General features: G+C 34.1%; 1 protein-coding gene across 1 annotated transcript; it reads left to right on the top strand.

The window, feature by feature from the left end:
• Window positions 1–2,313: 2,313 nt before the first annotated feature.
• On the top strand, window positions 2,314–4,316 carry LOC120082781 (9-cis-epoxycarotenoid dioxygenase NCED2, chloroplastic-like). The gene has a single exon (XM_039038086.1). It carries the CDS (start codon window positions 2,521–2,523, stop codon window positions 4,252–4,254), a length of 1,734 nt encoding a protein of 577 aa, XP_038894014.1. The 5' UTR covers window positions 2,314–2,520; the 3' UTR covers window positions 4,255–4,316.
• Window positions 4,317–17,853: the final 13,537 nt, after the last annotated feature.

Raw genomic sequence — 17,853 nt, 5'->3', positions numbered from 1 at the left:
ATATGTGCCGTAAATTTTAGGCTAGTAATTTTTTAATATTTAATTAATGAAAAGTTGGAGAATGCGTTTTATTTCTCATTTATAATAATAATAATAATAATAATAATAAAACCACATTTTATACCTCTTTTACTTTTATTCTTTTTCTTGTTTTTGTTTATTTTTAATTAAGAAATAATAATTTTATACCTTCTTTCAAATTTCCACAAAGTAGAAAATAATTTTATACCTCCTTCCAAATTTCCACAAAGTAGAAAATCAACGGTGCATAACTATTATGACCAAAAGATATATGTCAAGGACTATGTCTAAAAAAAATGTGGGAAGTAAAAGGAACCAATATAGAAATTGTCCTTTTTTTATACATTAATTGGTAGCCTATGAGCAAAGTTAATTAAATTCAATTTTGTTTTTGTTTTCTTAAAAGTTGAATAAGAGAGTAAGAATTTGAATTTACACCCTCTTAAAAAAGGTACTAAATAACTTTAATATTTAGGTGGCCATGTATTGCTTGTTTATTTTCTTTCTTATTATTAGGCATATAATTGAATTAGGGTTTAATATACAACTTTAGTTTTTTAAATGTTGGTGTGAAATCAGGTATTTACCTTTACTAGTTGTTGGAAGAATAATAAAAGTGTAAGAATTTTATAGTATATTTTTTTATGAAGCAACAAACTAATTGTCAACCAGTATAATATTAAGATGTGGTATTAGTCGTTAAATGGTACATGTACTACCTCTTTTGAGATCTAAAATTCAAACATCTCCATCTAAACTGATCTTACATAGCTGAACATATTTTATATATCTCCCTCCCTATTAAAAAATCGTTGATAATAAAAGATGTATCTAGAGAAGGCCACTTTAGGAAGCTCCCAAAAAAGTCCACATTATAAGAGTTGAGTTTTCTTTTTTGAAAAGGGGTTAAACTTATTAATAAATAAAGTGAGGAAAAAAATAAAAGAATAAGAGGAAGTTGAAGTTGATTTTGTGTTCAAAGTTTTTTCTCTCTCTTTTTTTTTTTTTTTTTCTTATATGTTGAATATCCCCAAATTTGTGTGGACAGAAACAAGAGCTGTTCATTTGGAACTTTTGAGTGATGTTTACCAAATAATAATGATGACGACAATAATAATAGAATGGCCATTTTACTAATTTTGACTCTTCCTTTACAAAGAAAACACAATAACATTTAGATACTTCAAAGAAGTTTGGCACTAAAATATATATCATTTTTCAAATAATAATAATAATAACCCACATCACAAGTTGCATTTTCGTGTTAGACTCTATACCTTCCAAATTTTCATTTCTACCTTTTCTTTTAGCGTTTATCGAACATAATCATAATTAGTGCGAACAAAATACTATATTGGTTAGGGAAAGAAGTGATGATGGATATATAAATGAGAACAATTATCTCTATTGATATGAATTCTTATGATTGACAGTGAATCGGATTTATTGGAGGGGAAAACTCAAGCTCAATGTGGTACTACATTATTGGTTAGGGAAAGGGGTTGTTAGGAGTTCACTCATATTTATTAAGTTAAAAAATAAAAAGAAACTAATTACTTGAAATTCTGGCTATGGTGGCATTTAGAGTTGAGATATTATTTATATGGGGTAGAGAAATTTGAACTTTTGACATTTTGGTCAAAAATATATATCTAAACAAATTGAATTATACTCAAGTTAACATAATCATATTATAACGCTCGAGTTCAGGAAGGGTATATGAATAAACTAATATCACATCTCAATGAGAAGGATCCTAAGGATATGAAAAATATGATTAAGAAATGCTAAGACAAATCGAAATACACATTCCTTTTTAATGACTCAAGAATAAACTAATATCACATCTGAATGAGAAGGATTCTAAGGATATGAAAAATATGATTAAGACATGCTAAGACGAATCGAAAGTACATATTCCTTTTTAATGACTCAATCATAGATACTCCAAAATTAAGTGTACTTAACTTGGAGCTAGGTGACATTGTTGAGAATTTTTTTAGAAAACATGTGAGTGAGAATAAAACATCTTGGAAGGACTCGTATTGTCTGTGAGGATAGTCACGAGACCAAGACAACAATGTTTAAGCAGGAGATCAACAGGTTTATCTGATGTCAAACCTAGATTTTGAATCCTAATATGAATTTTGAGCCTAAAGCGTTATACTTATGAAGATTTAAAAACGTATGCCATTATGTATATAAGAGGAATGAAATTGAAGAAGTTTGACATCCCAAAGTACCGATTCAACAAAATAAGCACATGCTCTTTTCTAACATTGTCTAATGTGGACAAGAATTCCAAATCCTTCCTTTCTCTATATAAATGCTTCCTTCTCTCTCAATTTTCCCCTACAAAAAAAATCATTCTCTCTCTCTTTCTCTCTAGAAACTCCAATTTCTTCTTCTTCTTCTTCTTCTTTTTTAACAGAAAAAAGAAAAGAATAGAAAAGAAAAAGAAAATTCATTTCTTTTCAACATAAAAAAAAAAAAAAGACTATGGGCTTGGGCTTGGGCTCTCCTACAAGGCCCATCAACATTGTGAAGAAGAAGCCCAATCAGAGAAACGAGGTGATTTCGTCCCCACTAAACTCCCCGTCTGTGTTCCATTTCCCAAAACAGCCCAATAAACAGCCAAGAATCACAGAAGACGTCACTTTCAAATGTCGTCATCCTTCTCACTGGAATTTACTGCAAAAAGGAGCTTCCATGGCCTTCGACATCCTTGAACAAGCTTTCCTAAATAACGACAATCGAAATCTTCCTAAAACCTTCGACCCACATGTCCAAATCGCCGGGAACTATGCTCCGGTGCCGGAACACCCAGTTTCTCACTCACTTCCGGTCACCGGCGTAATCCCCGATTGCATCAATGGCGTCTATCTCCGTAACGGCGCAAACCCATTTTTCGAACCCCTTGCTGGCCACCACCTGTTCGACGGCGACGGCATGATTCATGCTGTCACAATCGGTGGTGGACGTGCCAGCTACGCCTGCAGGTTCACTGAAACAGAAAGGCTCGTGCAAGAAAAAGCCATCGGCCGGCCGGTGTTCCCTAAGGCCGTCGGTGAGCTTCATGGACATTCCGGCATTGCCCGTCTTCTTCTCTTCTATGCTCGAGGGCTCTTTGGACTAATCGACCACCATCACGGCACCGGAGTCGCCAACGCTGGTTTGGTCTACTTCAACGGCCGTCTTTTGGCCATGTCAGAGGACGACCTTCCTTACCACGTCCGTATCACCCCTTCCGGCGACCTAATCACCGCCGGTCGGTATAATTTCGAGGGCCAACTCAATTCTCCAATGGTCGCTCACCCCAAAATCGACCCGGATACCGGCGAGCTTTTTGCTCTTAGCTACAATTTCACTCATAAGCCGTATCTTAAATACTTCCAATTCTCACCAGATGGGAAAATTTCACCGGAAATCGAAATTCCAGTGGAAATTCCAACGATGATGCACGATTTCGCCATAACAGAGAACTTCATTGTGATCCCTGACCAGCAAGTCATTTTCAATCTTAAGAAAATGCTCACCGGAGGATCTCCAGTGATGTACGACGAGAAAAAGAATCCCCGATTCGGGTTCTTACTGAAAAACGCAAGAGACTCGTCAAATCTCACGTGGGTTGATTCTCCTGCTGACACGTTCTGTTTCCATCTCTGGAATGCGTGGGAAGAAACAGAGTCAGACGAGATCATCGTGATCGGGTCCTGCATGACCCCACCGGATTCCATTTTCAACGAACGAGACGAGGAATTCAAGGCGGTTCTAACCGAAATCCGGTTCAATTTGAGGACCGGGGAATCGGCTCGCCGGGCGATCATTTCGGAATCGGAGGACGTGAACCTGGAAGTCGGAGTTGTGAACCGGAACCGGCTGGGGAGGAAAACTCGGTACGTTTATTTGGCAATTACAGAGCCATGGCCGAAGGCCTGTGGGTTCGCGAAAGTGGATGTTTCATCAGGAGAGATAAAGAAGTATATTTATGGCGATGAACGGTACGGCGGAGAGCCGTTTTTTTTGGGAAGAGAAATGGGTTGTGATTGTGAGAGAGAAGATGATGGGTATATAGTGGTGTTGGTGCACGACGAGAAGAAATGGAGATCAGAGCTTCAGATTGTGAACGCCATTGATTTGAAGTTGGAAGCTTGTGTGGAGCTGCCAAGTAGAGTACCTTATGGTTTTCACGGCACTTTTGTACATGCTAATGACTTAACACATCAGGCTTAGTTCAGCACAAATAGTTGTAATTGTTTCTAGTAATCATTGGACGTTGATTCAAAATTTTGTCACTCTCGAATTTCAAAATTATTTTCGATATCTAAATTTTGATTGAAAAAATGATAGTAGGCTCTCGATAGGAGGATGTATGTGGTGCATTTTAAGGATTGAGAAACTAGTATGGATTTATTTATTTGTTAAATGTGATGAGAATATACCAATAAAAATATATCATATGGAGAAGACTTTTTAGCATGGTAGAAGTAAGGGAATTAAACCACATACCATGTGATTAATAACACTTTTGTATATGATTTGAGTTATGTTCGCTTTAGCATATCAAAAAGATTTTCATACATTGTTAATGAAGGTAAATTATTTGGAAAATCTCGTATATTGTAGCAGAGAGTTTTATTATGTTGATGTAGCTGTGAAAACAAGTATAATTTTCTCTTATTTATTATTATTTCGTTAAATTGTCAATTTGATCTCTATAGTATAGAAAAAGTTAGAATTTAGCTCATATAATTTATAATTAAAATTTAATCTATATGATTTTGATAAAACTTTCATAGTCCCTACAACGTAGAAGTGATGGGTTTGAAAATTTATTTAGTATTGTCTTGTTGCATAAATGCTAGATGTATACTTGGTTTAAAATATCAAAGTGGAAGGAAAAATAAGATAGAAGCAAGAGATGATGAAGGTTTAGTTATTTAAACTCTTTTCATTGATATACTAACCGTAATGGGCTGTTTCAGAGGCATAATCAGAATTATTAAAAATCACATGAATGTTGGAATACATGAGGAATCAAAGGTGGAACGAAAACGGGATCATGAAGCGTGAAAACAGTGAAAAATAGGGTTGGGCTAAAAATTGTGAGGACAGAATGAGTTTGGTATTACAAATCGGGCTTAAAACGCTCAATCCAAACATGGGTTTTTAGATTAGAAAATTTGTAATAGATAGAACAATAAAGGGAAAAAATCTAAAAATATAGTATCTATTTAAAAGAGGGGCATTTTTAAATATAAAAAAATATTTGAAAATATTTACACTTTCAACTTTTGAATTTTTTTTTTCTTGAATTTTGTTCTAATTTTCAATTTTGCCCTCTTGTTTTGTTGCATGCTTCTTTTATTTTCTTTCTTATTCTCTTTCTTTTTCTCCGGTTTTTTTCCATCTCCCCATCTTCTCATCTCTCTCCGTCGTCTTTCCATTTCTCACTAGAATCATTAAAAAGAAAAAAAAAACTTATGAGACTAAATTTCAAACCTAAGACTTGAAGGTAAAACTCATAAGTGACTAAACACCAACAAGCAAATCATCAAATTTGATTATTATAACGAAACGTTAAATATAAATTTCAAATGAAAGCGGATTTAAAAGAAACTACTTTTTTTAGTTCTCAAGTTTACTCCATTTTTCGAAACATTTATTGAAAGTCTGAAATAAGAAACGATAATTGTTATTAAAGAAATTTATTTCTCAAAAACTGAGAAATGAGAACGTTATCAAACATGTCGATAGTTTTTTCCCCTTTTATAGGACTTTAAGAATATGAAGTCTATCAACATGTTATTGATGATACTATGATATCATACTATTAATGAAAACTTTTATGCACAATCAAACAATCTAGAGGAGTCATTTAATCTTAAATACTACATTACATAATACATAAATACTATCAGTGATATCTTTATCAGTGATATCTTTCTATCTTTCTATTGCTATCAATGTAAAATATATCAATGATATATTTTACATTGATAGCAATAGAAAGATATCCTAACAGTAACTATCAATGATATCCTTTATGACTATCAATGTAGAAGGATATCATTCTGTACCTATATGCATCAATAACGACATACAAACACATTACATATATCAACAAATTAATCAAAAGACCCTGATTGTTTACAAACAAGTATAACATGGTATCAAATTCAAACAATAAAAAGCATCAAAACATCACCATTTATAGAAACATATCAGCAATAGCTATTATTTGGCTATCATTAATAGAAACATATCTGTGATAGCAATTGATAGTCTATTTCTCAAATTGAAAGTTATAACTAATAGCAGCATCACTAATAACAACTATCAATGATAACAACTGATAGCACATTTCTCAAATTGAAAACTATCACGGATAGTAGCTATTGATGATATTCACCGATAGCAACATCATTGATAGCAATTGATAGCAGTTATTGTCATAACGACTGATAGCATATTTCTTAAATAAAAAGTTATCACTGATTGCAACTATCAGCTGTAGCAACTAATAGCACACTTTTCAAATGGGAAGCTATCATTGATAACAACTATCAGTGATAACTACCGATAGCTACTTATAGCACACTTCTCAAATTGAAAGTTATTACTGATAGCAGCTATCAGTGATAGCTTTCAATTTGAGAAAACTGGGAAGCAACACGTAAAATGGTGGTTGGGCTTGGGTTTTTTGGTCATTTACTTTTTTTTTTGTTCTATATAACAATATTTTATCCTTGTACTACATATTCTGTTATTTTGGGCTTGAATTTCATTTATTCAACTAGCCCTTTTCATTACATTACATTATAAATCCATGACATTCGAGCCCTCGAACAACCCAAAAAGCATTTTTTTTTTCAAAGAACAAGGGTATTAATACAACTTTTGAAATTTTAGTCGTATTTTTTATACAAGATACTGACGGTTTTCTTCTATATACCAACAATGAATGTATTTTTTATTTTTTATTTTTTTATGTAAATTTAAAAGTATTAGTAAAACTTTTGAAAGTTTAAAGATACTTTTAATCACTAACAATTCTTTTTTTAAAAAAAAAAAAGTTTAGGAAGGTTGCTTTTTGGGTATTAAATAAAATACAAAATTCAGATGAAATTTTTTTTATAGTGTCATTAAATGAATTGTGGAAAAATACATTTTTGCTCCCTAAGATTTGAATTAGATGTCTATTTGATCCCTAAAGTTTTAAAATAGACATTTTTGGTCTTTTGGATTTAAAAATTTGTTTTAAATAGTTATTTGATAGTTAGTTGATTAACATAAAGATGATGTGACATGGATGAAGTGACACATTTTAAATGATGTAACAATTTTTATTAATTTTATATTAATTTATGTTGATGTATCATTTTTATGTTTTTATTTTATTTTATATTTCTCTTTCTCTCTCCTTCTCCCTCATCTTCTACCATCTTCGTCTTCGATGTAGCTTACTCATTACTCTGAAGCTAATGTAGAAATATTTTCTACTATTGAGTTTTCATCATTTTTTAAAAAAACATTTCATTATGTTATATTTCTATTCTTGAGAGTTTAACTTTTCATTTACTTTCTATGGATTTTTTTTAAATAATGCTATTTTAATACATATTAACAAAAATAGGATAGAGTTGAAAAATTGACAAAAATAGGTTTTTTAATCGTGTATCCGGTATACGATTATGCCTGAATCATGTATCCGATACACGATTAGCACTCAATCGTGTACCCGGTTGACCGGTACATGATTACCTTAAGTCGTGTACCGGGTACACGATTTCCTTCTCCATAAACCGTCGCACAGCCCTTCTTCTTCTTTCATCTGAAACCTTCTTCGTCGATCTTCCTCCGTCTTCCTCCGTCCAAACATCGTCTGAAAACCTCCTGATATATTTGAAAATTTAACTGTCCGTCCAAACATCGTCCGAAAACTTTGATCTTCCTCTGTCTTCCTCCTTCTCCATTAAACCGTCTGTCTTCCTTCGATTTTCTTTGATTGAGGTAAAATTTTTTCTTTAATTTTTTCCAATATATAATCTTCATATATATATATATCATTTTGTTTGCATTTAGGCTGAACTTAATATGTAGTTTATGAATCCATGATTTATTTTTGGATATATGTTGAACTTAAAAATTAGATTTTGTTGGGCTATTTTTCTGGATGATTATATTTGCCGATTTGTTGGGTTATTTTTTTTAGGATTAATTTGTTGGATGATTATGTATTTGTTTGGTTGAACCTAGAAATATATGTATATGTTTATAGAAATAAAGATTGGTTCATATATATTATTTTGTTTGCATTTGGGCTGAATTAAATCTATGACTCATGGATATATTATTTTGTTTTTATTTGTGCTGATTTAAATGTATAGTTTATGGATCTTAGATTTGGGCTAATTTAAATGTATAGTTTATGAATCTTAGATCTGGCTGATTTAAATGTATAGTTTATAGATCTTAGATTTGGATTGATTTAAACCTATAATATTTAAATCTTATAGGTTGAACTTAGAAATTGGATTTTGTTGGATTAACATATTAACATATTTATTGTCAACCATAAAGTTGAAAAAATCATAATAAATATGTCGATGCGTCCTAAAGATTTAGTTATTTTTTAACCTGGAAATTATGAAGACAGTAATATTGATGTTGAATTAGTAGGGAACATCTTGAGTTGGTACCGTCAAATATGTTCACCCAAATAGATTGAAAAATTGCAAATTCAACATGTGGAAAATTACAAATTCAACATGTGGAAAATTACAAATTCAACATGTGAACTAGGGTCTACTTTGGAGAAAAGAAGTACAGGTGTAGATAATTGTAGTTTAATACAGAAAGTAATGTTGTTTAATACTAAAGAAGATTTACAGCTTGCTGTAAAAAAAATATTGTGTGACAGAACACTACGAGATTATTGTAGTGGAATCAAATCAAGATCTTGGTATGTTAGATGTAAATCATTGAGGGATGATTGTGATTGGAGGTTACGGGTATGCCGGAGTAAAACTTATGGGATGTTCGAAATCACCAAATTTCAAAGGGAACACTTATGTTTGTTTTCAGAATTGACACAGGATCATTCACAGTTTGATTCAAATTTTATGACTATCGAAATCCAAAATTTGGTTAGAGCTTATCCTAGGGGTACCTATGCCCGAAGCAATTAAAAAATAATATGGCTATGATGTTAATTATAGACGGGTGTGACAAGCTAAGAGAAAAGCGTTGATCGTGGTGTTTGGTGATTGGGAGAAATCATATTCAGAGTTTCCTTATTGGTTGAGTGCTCTTGTTCATTACAATCCAGGAACACGAACAGATTGGTATTTCCTTCCGTCTGATGTGCTAGGTACGACTATTTTTGGTCGAGTTTTTTGGTCCTTCTAAGAAAAGGTTTCAAACATTGTAAGCCATTAATCCAGATTGATGGAACTCATCTCTACGGAAAGTATAAGGGGAAATTATTGACCGCCTTATCTATTAATGCAAACGGGCATATATTTTCCCTTGCTTTTACTATTGTTGAAGGTGAAAATTTGTGTAGTTGGTCATGGTTTTTGTGGGTATTGCATGAATATGTTACCCAAAGAGATGGTGTTTGCTTGATTTCTGATAGACATAAGGGCATTCTTGCTGCAATTAATAATGAGGAAATTGGTTGGAGTGAACCTAGAGCGTACCATCGATATTGTCTTTTTCATTTTGTTAGTAATTTCAATACGAAATATAAATCAAAGCAACTAAAAGATTTGGTGTTTAAGACAGGAAATCAACACCAAAGGCGTAAGTTCATTCGGTGCATGAAAGAATTGAAATAATGAAAACTTGAATGCCTTGAATATTTTTCAGATATTGACTTGGAAAAATGGACCCCATCATATGACGGTGGGTATCGCTATGGGTGGATGACAAGTAATGCAGCTGAATGCGTGAATGGTGTTTTCAAAGGTGCTAGAATGTTACCAATTACTTTTTTGGTTAGGCTAACATTTTATCGCACAATACTGTATTTTGAATGTCGAAGACAAGAAATCAGTGAAGCACGCGATCGTGGGGACATGTATACAAAATTTGCCCTGAGAAAACTTAAGAGGTGGGAAAAACGAGCATCTGCACATACGATGACATCTATTGACAGGAAAAGTCAAACTTTTGAAATACAAACTGGCATAAGTAAGATTTCTTCCTATAAAAGACAACACACATAAGTTTTGAGCTTGAAAGAAAGAACATGTTCTTGTAATAAGTGGCAGTCATTCAAGATTCCATGCTCTCATGTAATTACGGTTTTTAATTACATGTGTTTGACATACATACCACTTATTGATGAATGCTACAAATTGTCCAATTTCAAGCGATGTTATGAAGGTCGCTTCTATCCAATAGAACGCCCAGATTTTGGCCAGAATGATCATTTACAGAAATTCGTTCGAATGCGGACTTACTAAGAGAACAGGGTCGGCCAAAAAGTACGCGCATTTATAATGAAATGGATTAGAGAGAGGCAAGCCAAAAAATTCAATGTATAATTTGCAAGAGAGAAGGACATAACAAATGTTCTTGTCCACAACGTACATTAGGTGTTTCGTCTTCGGGTCATTAGGTGTATCTTTTATGTACTTATATTTTTTTATGTAATTGTATATTTTATGTACTTGTATTTTTCATGTAATTGTATCTTTTATGTACTTATATTTTTTATGTAATTGTAATTTTTATGTAATGAATTTATTTTTCATGTAATTGTATCTTTTTATGTATATTTTATGTGATGGATTTTATTATGTAACATAATTTGAACTTATTACGTAATGGAACTTGGCCCTTCTAATCCTGTACAATTATATCAACAAAATACACATCGTTCACAATCGGTATGGGATAGTTCTTCTACATTAGCTTTGAGTTGTCGGAGAAGGGAGGCATCTGCATAACATACTATCCCATTTGATCACCTCATCATTCTCTACGTTGAACATGCAGGTTTTCTTGGGGTTGCACAAATCAGATTTATCCAGCTTGATTGGCATCTTATTACTGCTCTAGTTAGCGTTGGAGACCAGAAACCCACACATTTCACCTGCTTTGTGGGGAATGTACAATCATGTTGTAGGATGTTGCCATACAGTTTGGGTTATGAGTGGACGGGCAACCATTGACAGGTTCACTATAATATGATTGGAAGAATGTTTGTGAAAAGCTCTTAGGCATTCTACCAGATGATCTGAAAGGCTCAAGATTGAGTATCCCCTGGTTGGTGTCCTAGTTTCCAGAATTACCTCCCGATGCCGACGACATTAGCGTACGTAGGTATGCACAAGCATACATTATGCAATTTATTAGAGGATTTTTGTTCACTGACAAGTCAAATACTCTAGTGCATCTCATGTTCCTCCCACTACTGTTTGATTTCCAGCATGCTGATATGTACTCATGGGGTGGTGCTTGTCTTACATGGTTGTATAGAGAATTTTGTCGGGCTACCAATACACAAGCGTTGGAAATAGCGGGGCCACTAATACTATTACAAGTATGGGCTTATGATAGATTTCCAATTATGGCACCACAAGTCCAGTTATAGGCCCCAGATCATCGTCCACTTAGTGTCCGATATTATTTCATTTATATATTTATTTCATTATCATTTTATGGAAGAATATAAATTAATTGTATTTTTTATAATTTTAGATGGAGTGATGTATTAGCTGCCTCTAAACAGTCAACAAATATGTTGCTCATGTACCAAAAAATATTTGACAGATTGATGCACAATCAGGTAAGAAATGTATATATAAATGAATATTTAAAATATTTTGGATGTATACTTATCTTCTTCTTCTTTTTTTTTTTTTTTTTGGTCAGATTATTTGGACACCATACACACAACAAATTTGGTCATCACTAGTTGATTACTGTCGTGATGATGAAAACATCTGGTTGTCCATTAGCCCTCTTATATGCTTCCATATAGTAGAGTGGCATCATCCAAATCGTGTGTTGAGACAGTTTGGTCTGCGACAAATGATACCTTCGTTGTCCTATACACTCCCAACACTACAGCAAATTGATTTGAGAGGTAAGCATGATCAAGACTGGCGTCGAATCCACGCGGAATATATATCCTAGTGGCATGAACGACATGATCGTTGTGCACAGGGAGAATTAACAAATGTATCAGATGACTACTTTTCCTAGTACAATTCAATCACGAGGCAATTTATCATGACGGCACTTACTATTACTGCATGATAAAATATTTAAAATCAGACATTTTCCATATATATGATATGAATATTGTTTAATATTTTTTTTTTCATTGTATAGAATAATTTTATCGGAGATGTACAACAATATTGTAGCATAGCTTACCAGAGTTGGGTCAATGTGTCAGCAAACATTGGTCAACATAGAAGGTATTATTCAACAAACAAGACGACTTAATTTTGTTGACACCGATCGTAGACGTATTCTTCATAGACGACAAGGATAGCAACGTGAACCTAATTTAGAGGGATACGAAGACAACCCCATGAGGGGTAAGGGCCAGGGGATCATTTTTAAATTTCATATAAACTTTTATTTTCAAATTAAAGAACTAATTATAAATCTTCTTTAATATCATGACATTTTTTTTTTTTAATATGAGTATAAAATAATTGTGTTTTCATTGTAACTTAAATATATAATTAAGTTTAATAACGAATGAATTTGTGGACCCGTTCCTAAAGTTTTAATATTGTTGTACATCTCCAATTAAAAAAAATAGTCAGTCTATTTTTTTTTTTAAAAAAAAATAAATCATGGACCCGGTCCATGAGTCTCCATGCGACCGGTCAACTAAGTCAGCCGACGTGGTACTGACTGGATTAAACATTAATTGTGTACCCCGTACACGATTTCACTATCCTACTTTTGTCAATAGTTTCAATACCCACCTATTTTTAAAAATTCTTTCTCATATACCCCATTTTTGTCTATAATTTTAAAAAATACTATATTTTTTAACATCATCCCTCTCTAGGATCTTTAACAAATTCTGGACCGAACAGTGGTGACTATTAGATTCAGTTACAAGGAGTTGTTTCTGTCTAATGGTTGAGATTGTCTCATTTCAGTGAAGGGGCACTTGATCATCCTAAGGTGACTTTTGTCCTACCTCACTGAAGCATCATTACAAAATAGATGTCACTTAGAGTACACTAGACTATTTTGCTAAAACTTTATTGGTTTTCTAAAAGTGGTTTAATGCAAGTAGATTTAATTAAGTTTGTTCCTTTTTCAGCAATTTAATATGGCTATTGCGACTATAAGCTTACTTGCCGCCGATAAATTAACTGGCAAAAATTATGCTAGTTGGAAAAACACCATTAAAACGATATTAATCATCGATGATCTCCGTTTCGTCCTTATGGAGGAATGTCCTCTTATTCCACCTCCTACTGCTGCTCGAAACGTTCGAGCAACGTATGAACGCTGGACATGAGAGAACGAGAAGGCCCGAGCGTATATCTTGGCCAGCCTTAACGAAGTTTTGGCCAAGAAGCATGAGCCCATGGTCACTGCACGCGAGATCATGGAGTCCCTGCAGGGGATGTTCGGACAACCATCCGCGCAGCTCAGGCATGATGTTTTTAAGTACATCTTTTATTCACGAATGAAATAGGGGTCATCTGTTTGGGAACATGTTCTCAATATGATGGTCTACTTCAACTTGGTTGAGATGAACAGGGCTAGCATTGATGAGGCCAGGTTAGCATAATTCTGGAATCCTTACCAGAAAACTTCTTTCATTTTGTTAGCAACGATGTTCTGAACAGGGTTGACTACAACCTTACAACTCTACTCAACGAGTTGCAGACTTTCTAATCCTTGTTGAAAAGAAAGGAGAAAAAGGGTGAAGTAAATGTTACTTCATCATCCAAAAAGTTCCACAAAGGTTCAACCTCTGGAACACTAGAAAGTGGAAGAAGAAGAAGAAAGGTGGTAAAGGGAAGGCGCCTGCTAACCCACAACCTGCTGCTTCAAAGGGTAGGCAACCACTGAGGGTTGACAAAGGAAAGTGTTTCCATTGCAACCAGGATGGACACTGGAAAATAAACTGCCCCAGATATTTGGCAGAAAAGAAGAAGGCCAAACAAGATAAATGTGATTTACTTGTTTGGAAACTTGTTTAGTGGAGAATGATAATTCTGCCTGAATTATTGATTCTGGGACCACTAACCATGTTTCTTCTTCATTTTAGGGAATTAGTTCCTGACAACAACTTGGTGTTGGTGAGATGATGATGTGAGTTGGAACCAGGTACGTCATCTCAACTGTGGCAAGGGAAGGTCTCCAGTTAACTTAACAGAACAAATTTCTCATTCTGAATGATGTATTTGTAATTTTCTATTTAAAGAGGAACTTAGTTTCTGTAAAGTGTTTGCTAGAATGTAAATAGCAACTACATTTTTCATTTGATAAAGTGTTTATTACCAAAAATGGTGTTGATATATGTTCTGTTCAACTGAAAAGTAATTTTTATGTGCTAAGGCTGTTAGCAACAAATGCCCTCCACAACATAGAGATGTTTAAAGTGGTGTTGATATATGTTCCATCCACATATATTTGGCTAAGTATGGATGCTAATGACCCATAAAGAAAATGTCATAGTTAAAGCCATGAGAAATGGAGAGGAAATGACTTTGGGTCATTGAAAGAGATAATGTATAATTAGCTAAATACGAAGGCTAACTCATAAGGAAAGGGCCATAATTACTGAAGGCATGAGAGAGGGAGAGGGTCAACACATAGAGTCGGACATGATGTTCCACGTGCCTATGGAGGCCAACCCATAGTGTTGGTCATGAGAGAAGGCGAGAACCAACCCTGTAGGTTGGTCATGATAAATGCTTGAGACATGGCATTAATGTAGGGTCATAAGAGCCTCAAAATGTTGGAATTTATACCCTAAAGCCTCGTAGTTTGTTAATTATTTGATATGATAATTGATTATTTTAAATATAAAATGATTAGTTATACATTATGGAAATAATTCAAGGTTAATTCATGAGCGTTGAACAGTATATCGTAGACATACAGGTGGATCATGTTTAAGTAATAACCTAAAGGGTCTATAGTATATGGATAAGGTTGGGTGCCTTATCCTAGTAACACTATGTATATGGCCCACTGTGTAATTGTTAGAAATGTTATAAATATTATATACGATGTGATCCAAATTATTCATGCGAGGACATGCGAGTGGGGGTATCATGCAATGAGATTGTATAAGATGAGATCACAAAATACTTAATCTCTCTTTATAACGTTGTTGGCTGAAGGGATTAATATTTCAAAAGATAACCATATGGAACTCGATCTCAATCCTGAGTGAGTTATGAACTTCTGCCTGTGAGGACTTGTCCTTTGATATGTATGGGTGAGAGTGTCCCAAGTCACTGAATCAATAAGTCTACCATTTTGGGGACAGGACCGAGTGGGAAGCTGGAACATAGTTACACAAGATGAAACTCACTCCTTCCAGCTTTTAGGAGAAGTAGATGAGCTCTTCTCTTAAGTGTTGATTTCGAGGTTTGAACAGGGTGTGCACGTTTGATTTGGTTCGGTTTTAGACAAAATCAAGAAGCATCTTAAAGGGTTGATCTTGGAAAAAGTTAAGCTCGAATAATCAAAGTATTCTAATAATATTGTCACATAACAGATAGAAACAGTCTAATTAATAACATGAGGAGTTAATTAATCGAATAACCAGTACCAAACCAAATTTCTATATAATGAAGAGAGTTAATCACAATAAAAGTACGTTAAAAGTACTCTTAGCTCTCTAATATGTAGTATTGTAACTGACTTGATCATCGTAGTGTAGGTGGCTAAGTACCATACTAGTGTTAGATCTTATTATTTTGCAAGACAATCATTTCGTTTTTTTCTTAATATTATAAATTTACTGTTGGTACCAAATTTAGATATCAACACTTTATTTTCACATACATTTATATAGCTGCTTTCAATTGAACTAATCCAATAGATTTTAACGAATTTGGCTTGTAGAGCAAAGTATAAATAAAAAGAGGTATTATTAACACATAAAAGATTGGTGAAACAAATTTTTTTCTAACATTCGCATATATTTGACAGTGAAATATCTTCTTTGTTTAAAGATAATTAGGTTGTAAATAGAAAGGATTTTCATGGGAGATTACTGATAACGGGCAGAAATGTACGTTATTATAGCGCTAAGTTCTTAAACAATGATGGATTGCGTTGATGAAATATGATAAATTGTGTCCATTAAGCATAAATTCTATAATATTGCGGTCACATACGTTCAGTGCATTAGAACTATTGATTTTTGTATTTTTGTGCAGAATATGCATCAACGCAATGCAAGATTGCAATCATAGGAAATTATCGGTCAAGCACAACTTCACCGCGAGACTTTGCATTGATCATGCTTGCAAACATTCACCCAAGAAGGATCGCCGAAACTTGGTCAGCGCAACATGGTGGGCGTATCTAGATGAAAGGCCAATTAAGAGCGATGGGACAGAAAGCTAATGATAGCCGATAACGATCACGAAGTACATTCAGCTTTATCGGTGATAATTATTCGGTGCGTCAATCAGGAATTAAAGTTGTCCCATCTGTTCACCATTGATGCCCTATAAATACCAAAAGCATTCTTCAGAAAAGGGGTTAACAAGTTCACGACTTTTATAATCTTTTGTTCCAGTTCGCACGTCTTCGTTTTTAGTTTTCTTTCATTTTAAGGTGGACGCGAGGGAGAAGTTGTGCCAGTAGATCATTCCGGTAAGCTTAGGAAAGTGCCGGAAGCTTCAAAGACAGGGAGAGGGCCGACGCCTGTGGAAGCGGGAATATCTTTATATCAGAATAAAGATTCCAGTGTAAAAAGCCTTAATCAGCAAGGAATTGCTACCAGGCTCTCTACCTTAAACTTCCATTGGCATTTTGTACTTAACTTATTTATAAGAATGGAATTTTTTTCTCTATATCTATTCACTCTCTGTGATTCACGCATGAGTAGTTAAATTAGTTGAATGGGTTGAGAAGTATTTAGCTAGCACAATTAGGGAATCTTTCATTCTTTATGATTATCTTGTTTATGTATGCTTCATTCGTCCATTAGGGATACTCGGGAGGGTAGTCTAAGGATAGGATCTAGACTTGGGAAGGTCAGGTGAGAATCTAGGCTTAGGAGAGTCAGATTAGAATGCATAATACAAGAGATCGGCGCTTAGGAATAAACACTATTTGTTATCAACGCATCGCATGCATCCTAGAGATACAATACGATTGTATGCGGTCACCTTGCTTTCATGCATTTTGCATCACCACATAGGACAAAAGTAGAGACTTAGGAATAAGCTTTATGGACATTTTGCATGCAACACATGCGTCCTAGATTTAGGAGCATCGCATTTACATTGGAAAATGACTTATTGTGCATGGTAGTAACATGATCGCATGGTTTGACGTATTCCTAAGTAACGCTAGCTAAAGATCTTCTCAACCCGTTCATCACATACTCATTGCATCTATCAACGCAACTTTCGTTTCTCAAATCCGCCGCATTTATTTATTTCTTTTTAATCAACGCAATTAACAACCAAACACTTTATTTATCTTCCCAGTTACCGCAAGGTTTTCATAAAAAATCATCAATGCAATCTATTTTCACAAGTCCCTGTATTCGACCCTGGACTTACCAGGAAACTCAGAGGAATTTACATTTGAATTTCGCTGGGGAATCTTCAGTGCACAATGAAATTCATCAACGCATATTAT

Source organism: Benincasa hispida, chromosome 8 (assembly GCF_009727055.1).
Source record: "Benincasa hispida cultivar B227 chromosome 8, ASM972705v1, whole genome shotgun sequence".
NCBI lineage: Eukaryota > Viridiplantae > Streptophyta > Magnoliopsida > Cucurbitales > Cucurbitaceae > Benincasa > Benincasa hispida.
Note: the sequence above shows the minus strand (reverse complement) of the source record. Positions and strands in the feature narration are given on the sequence as shown.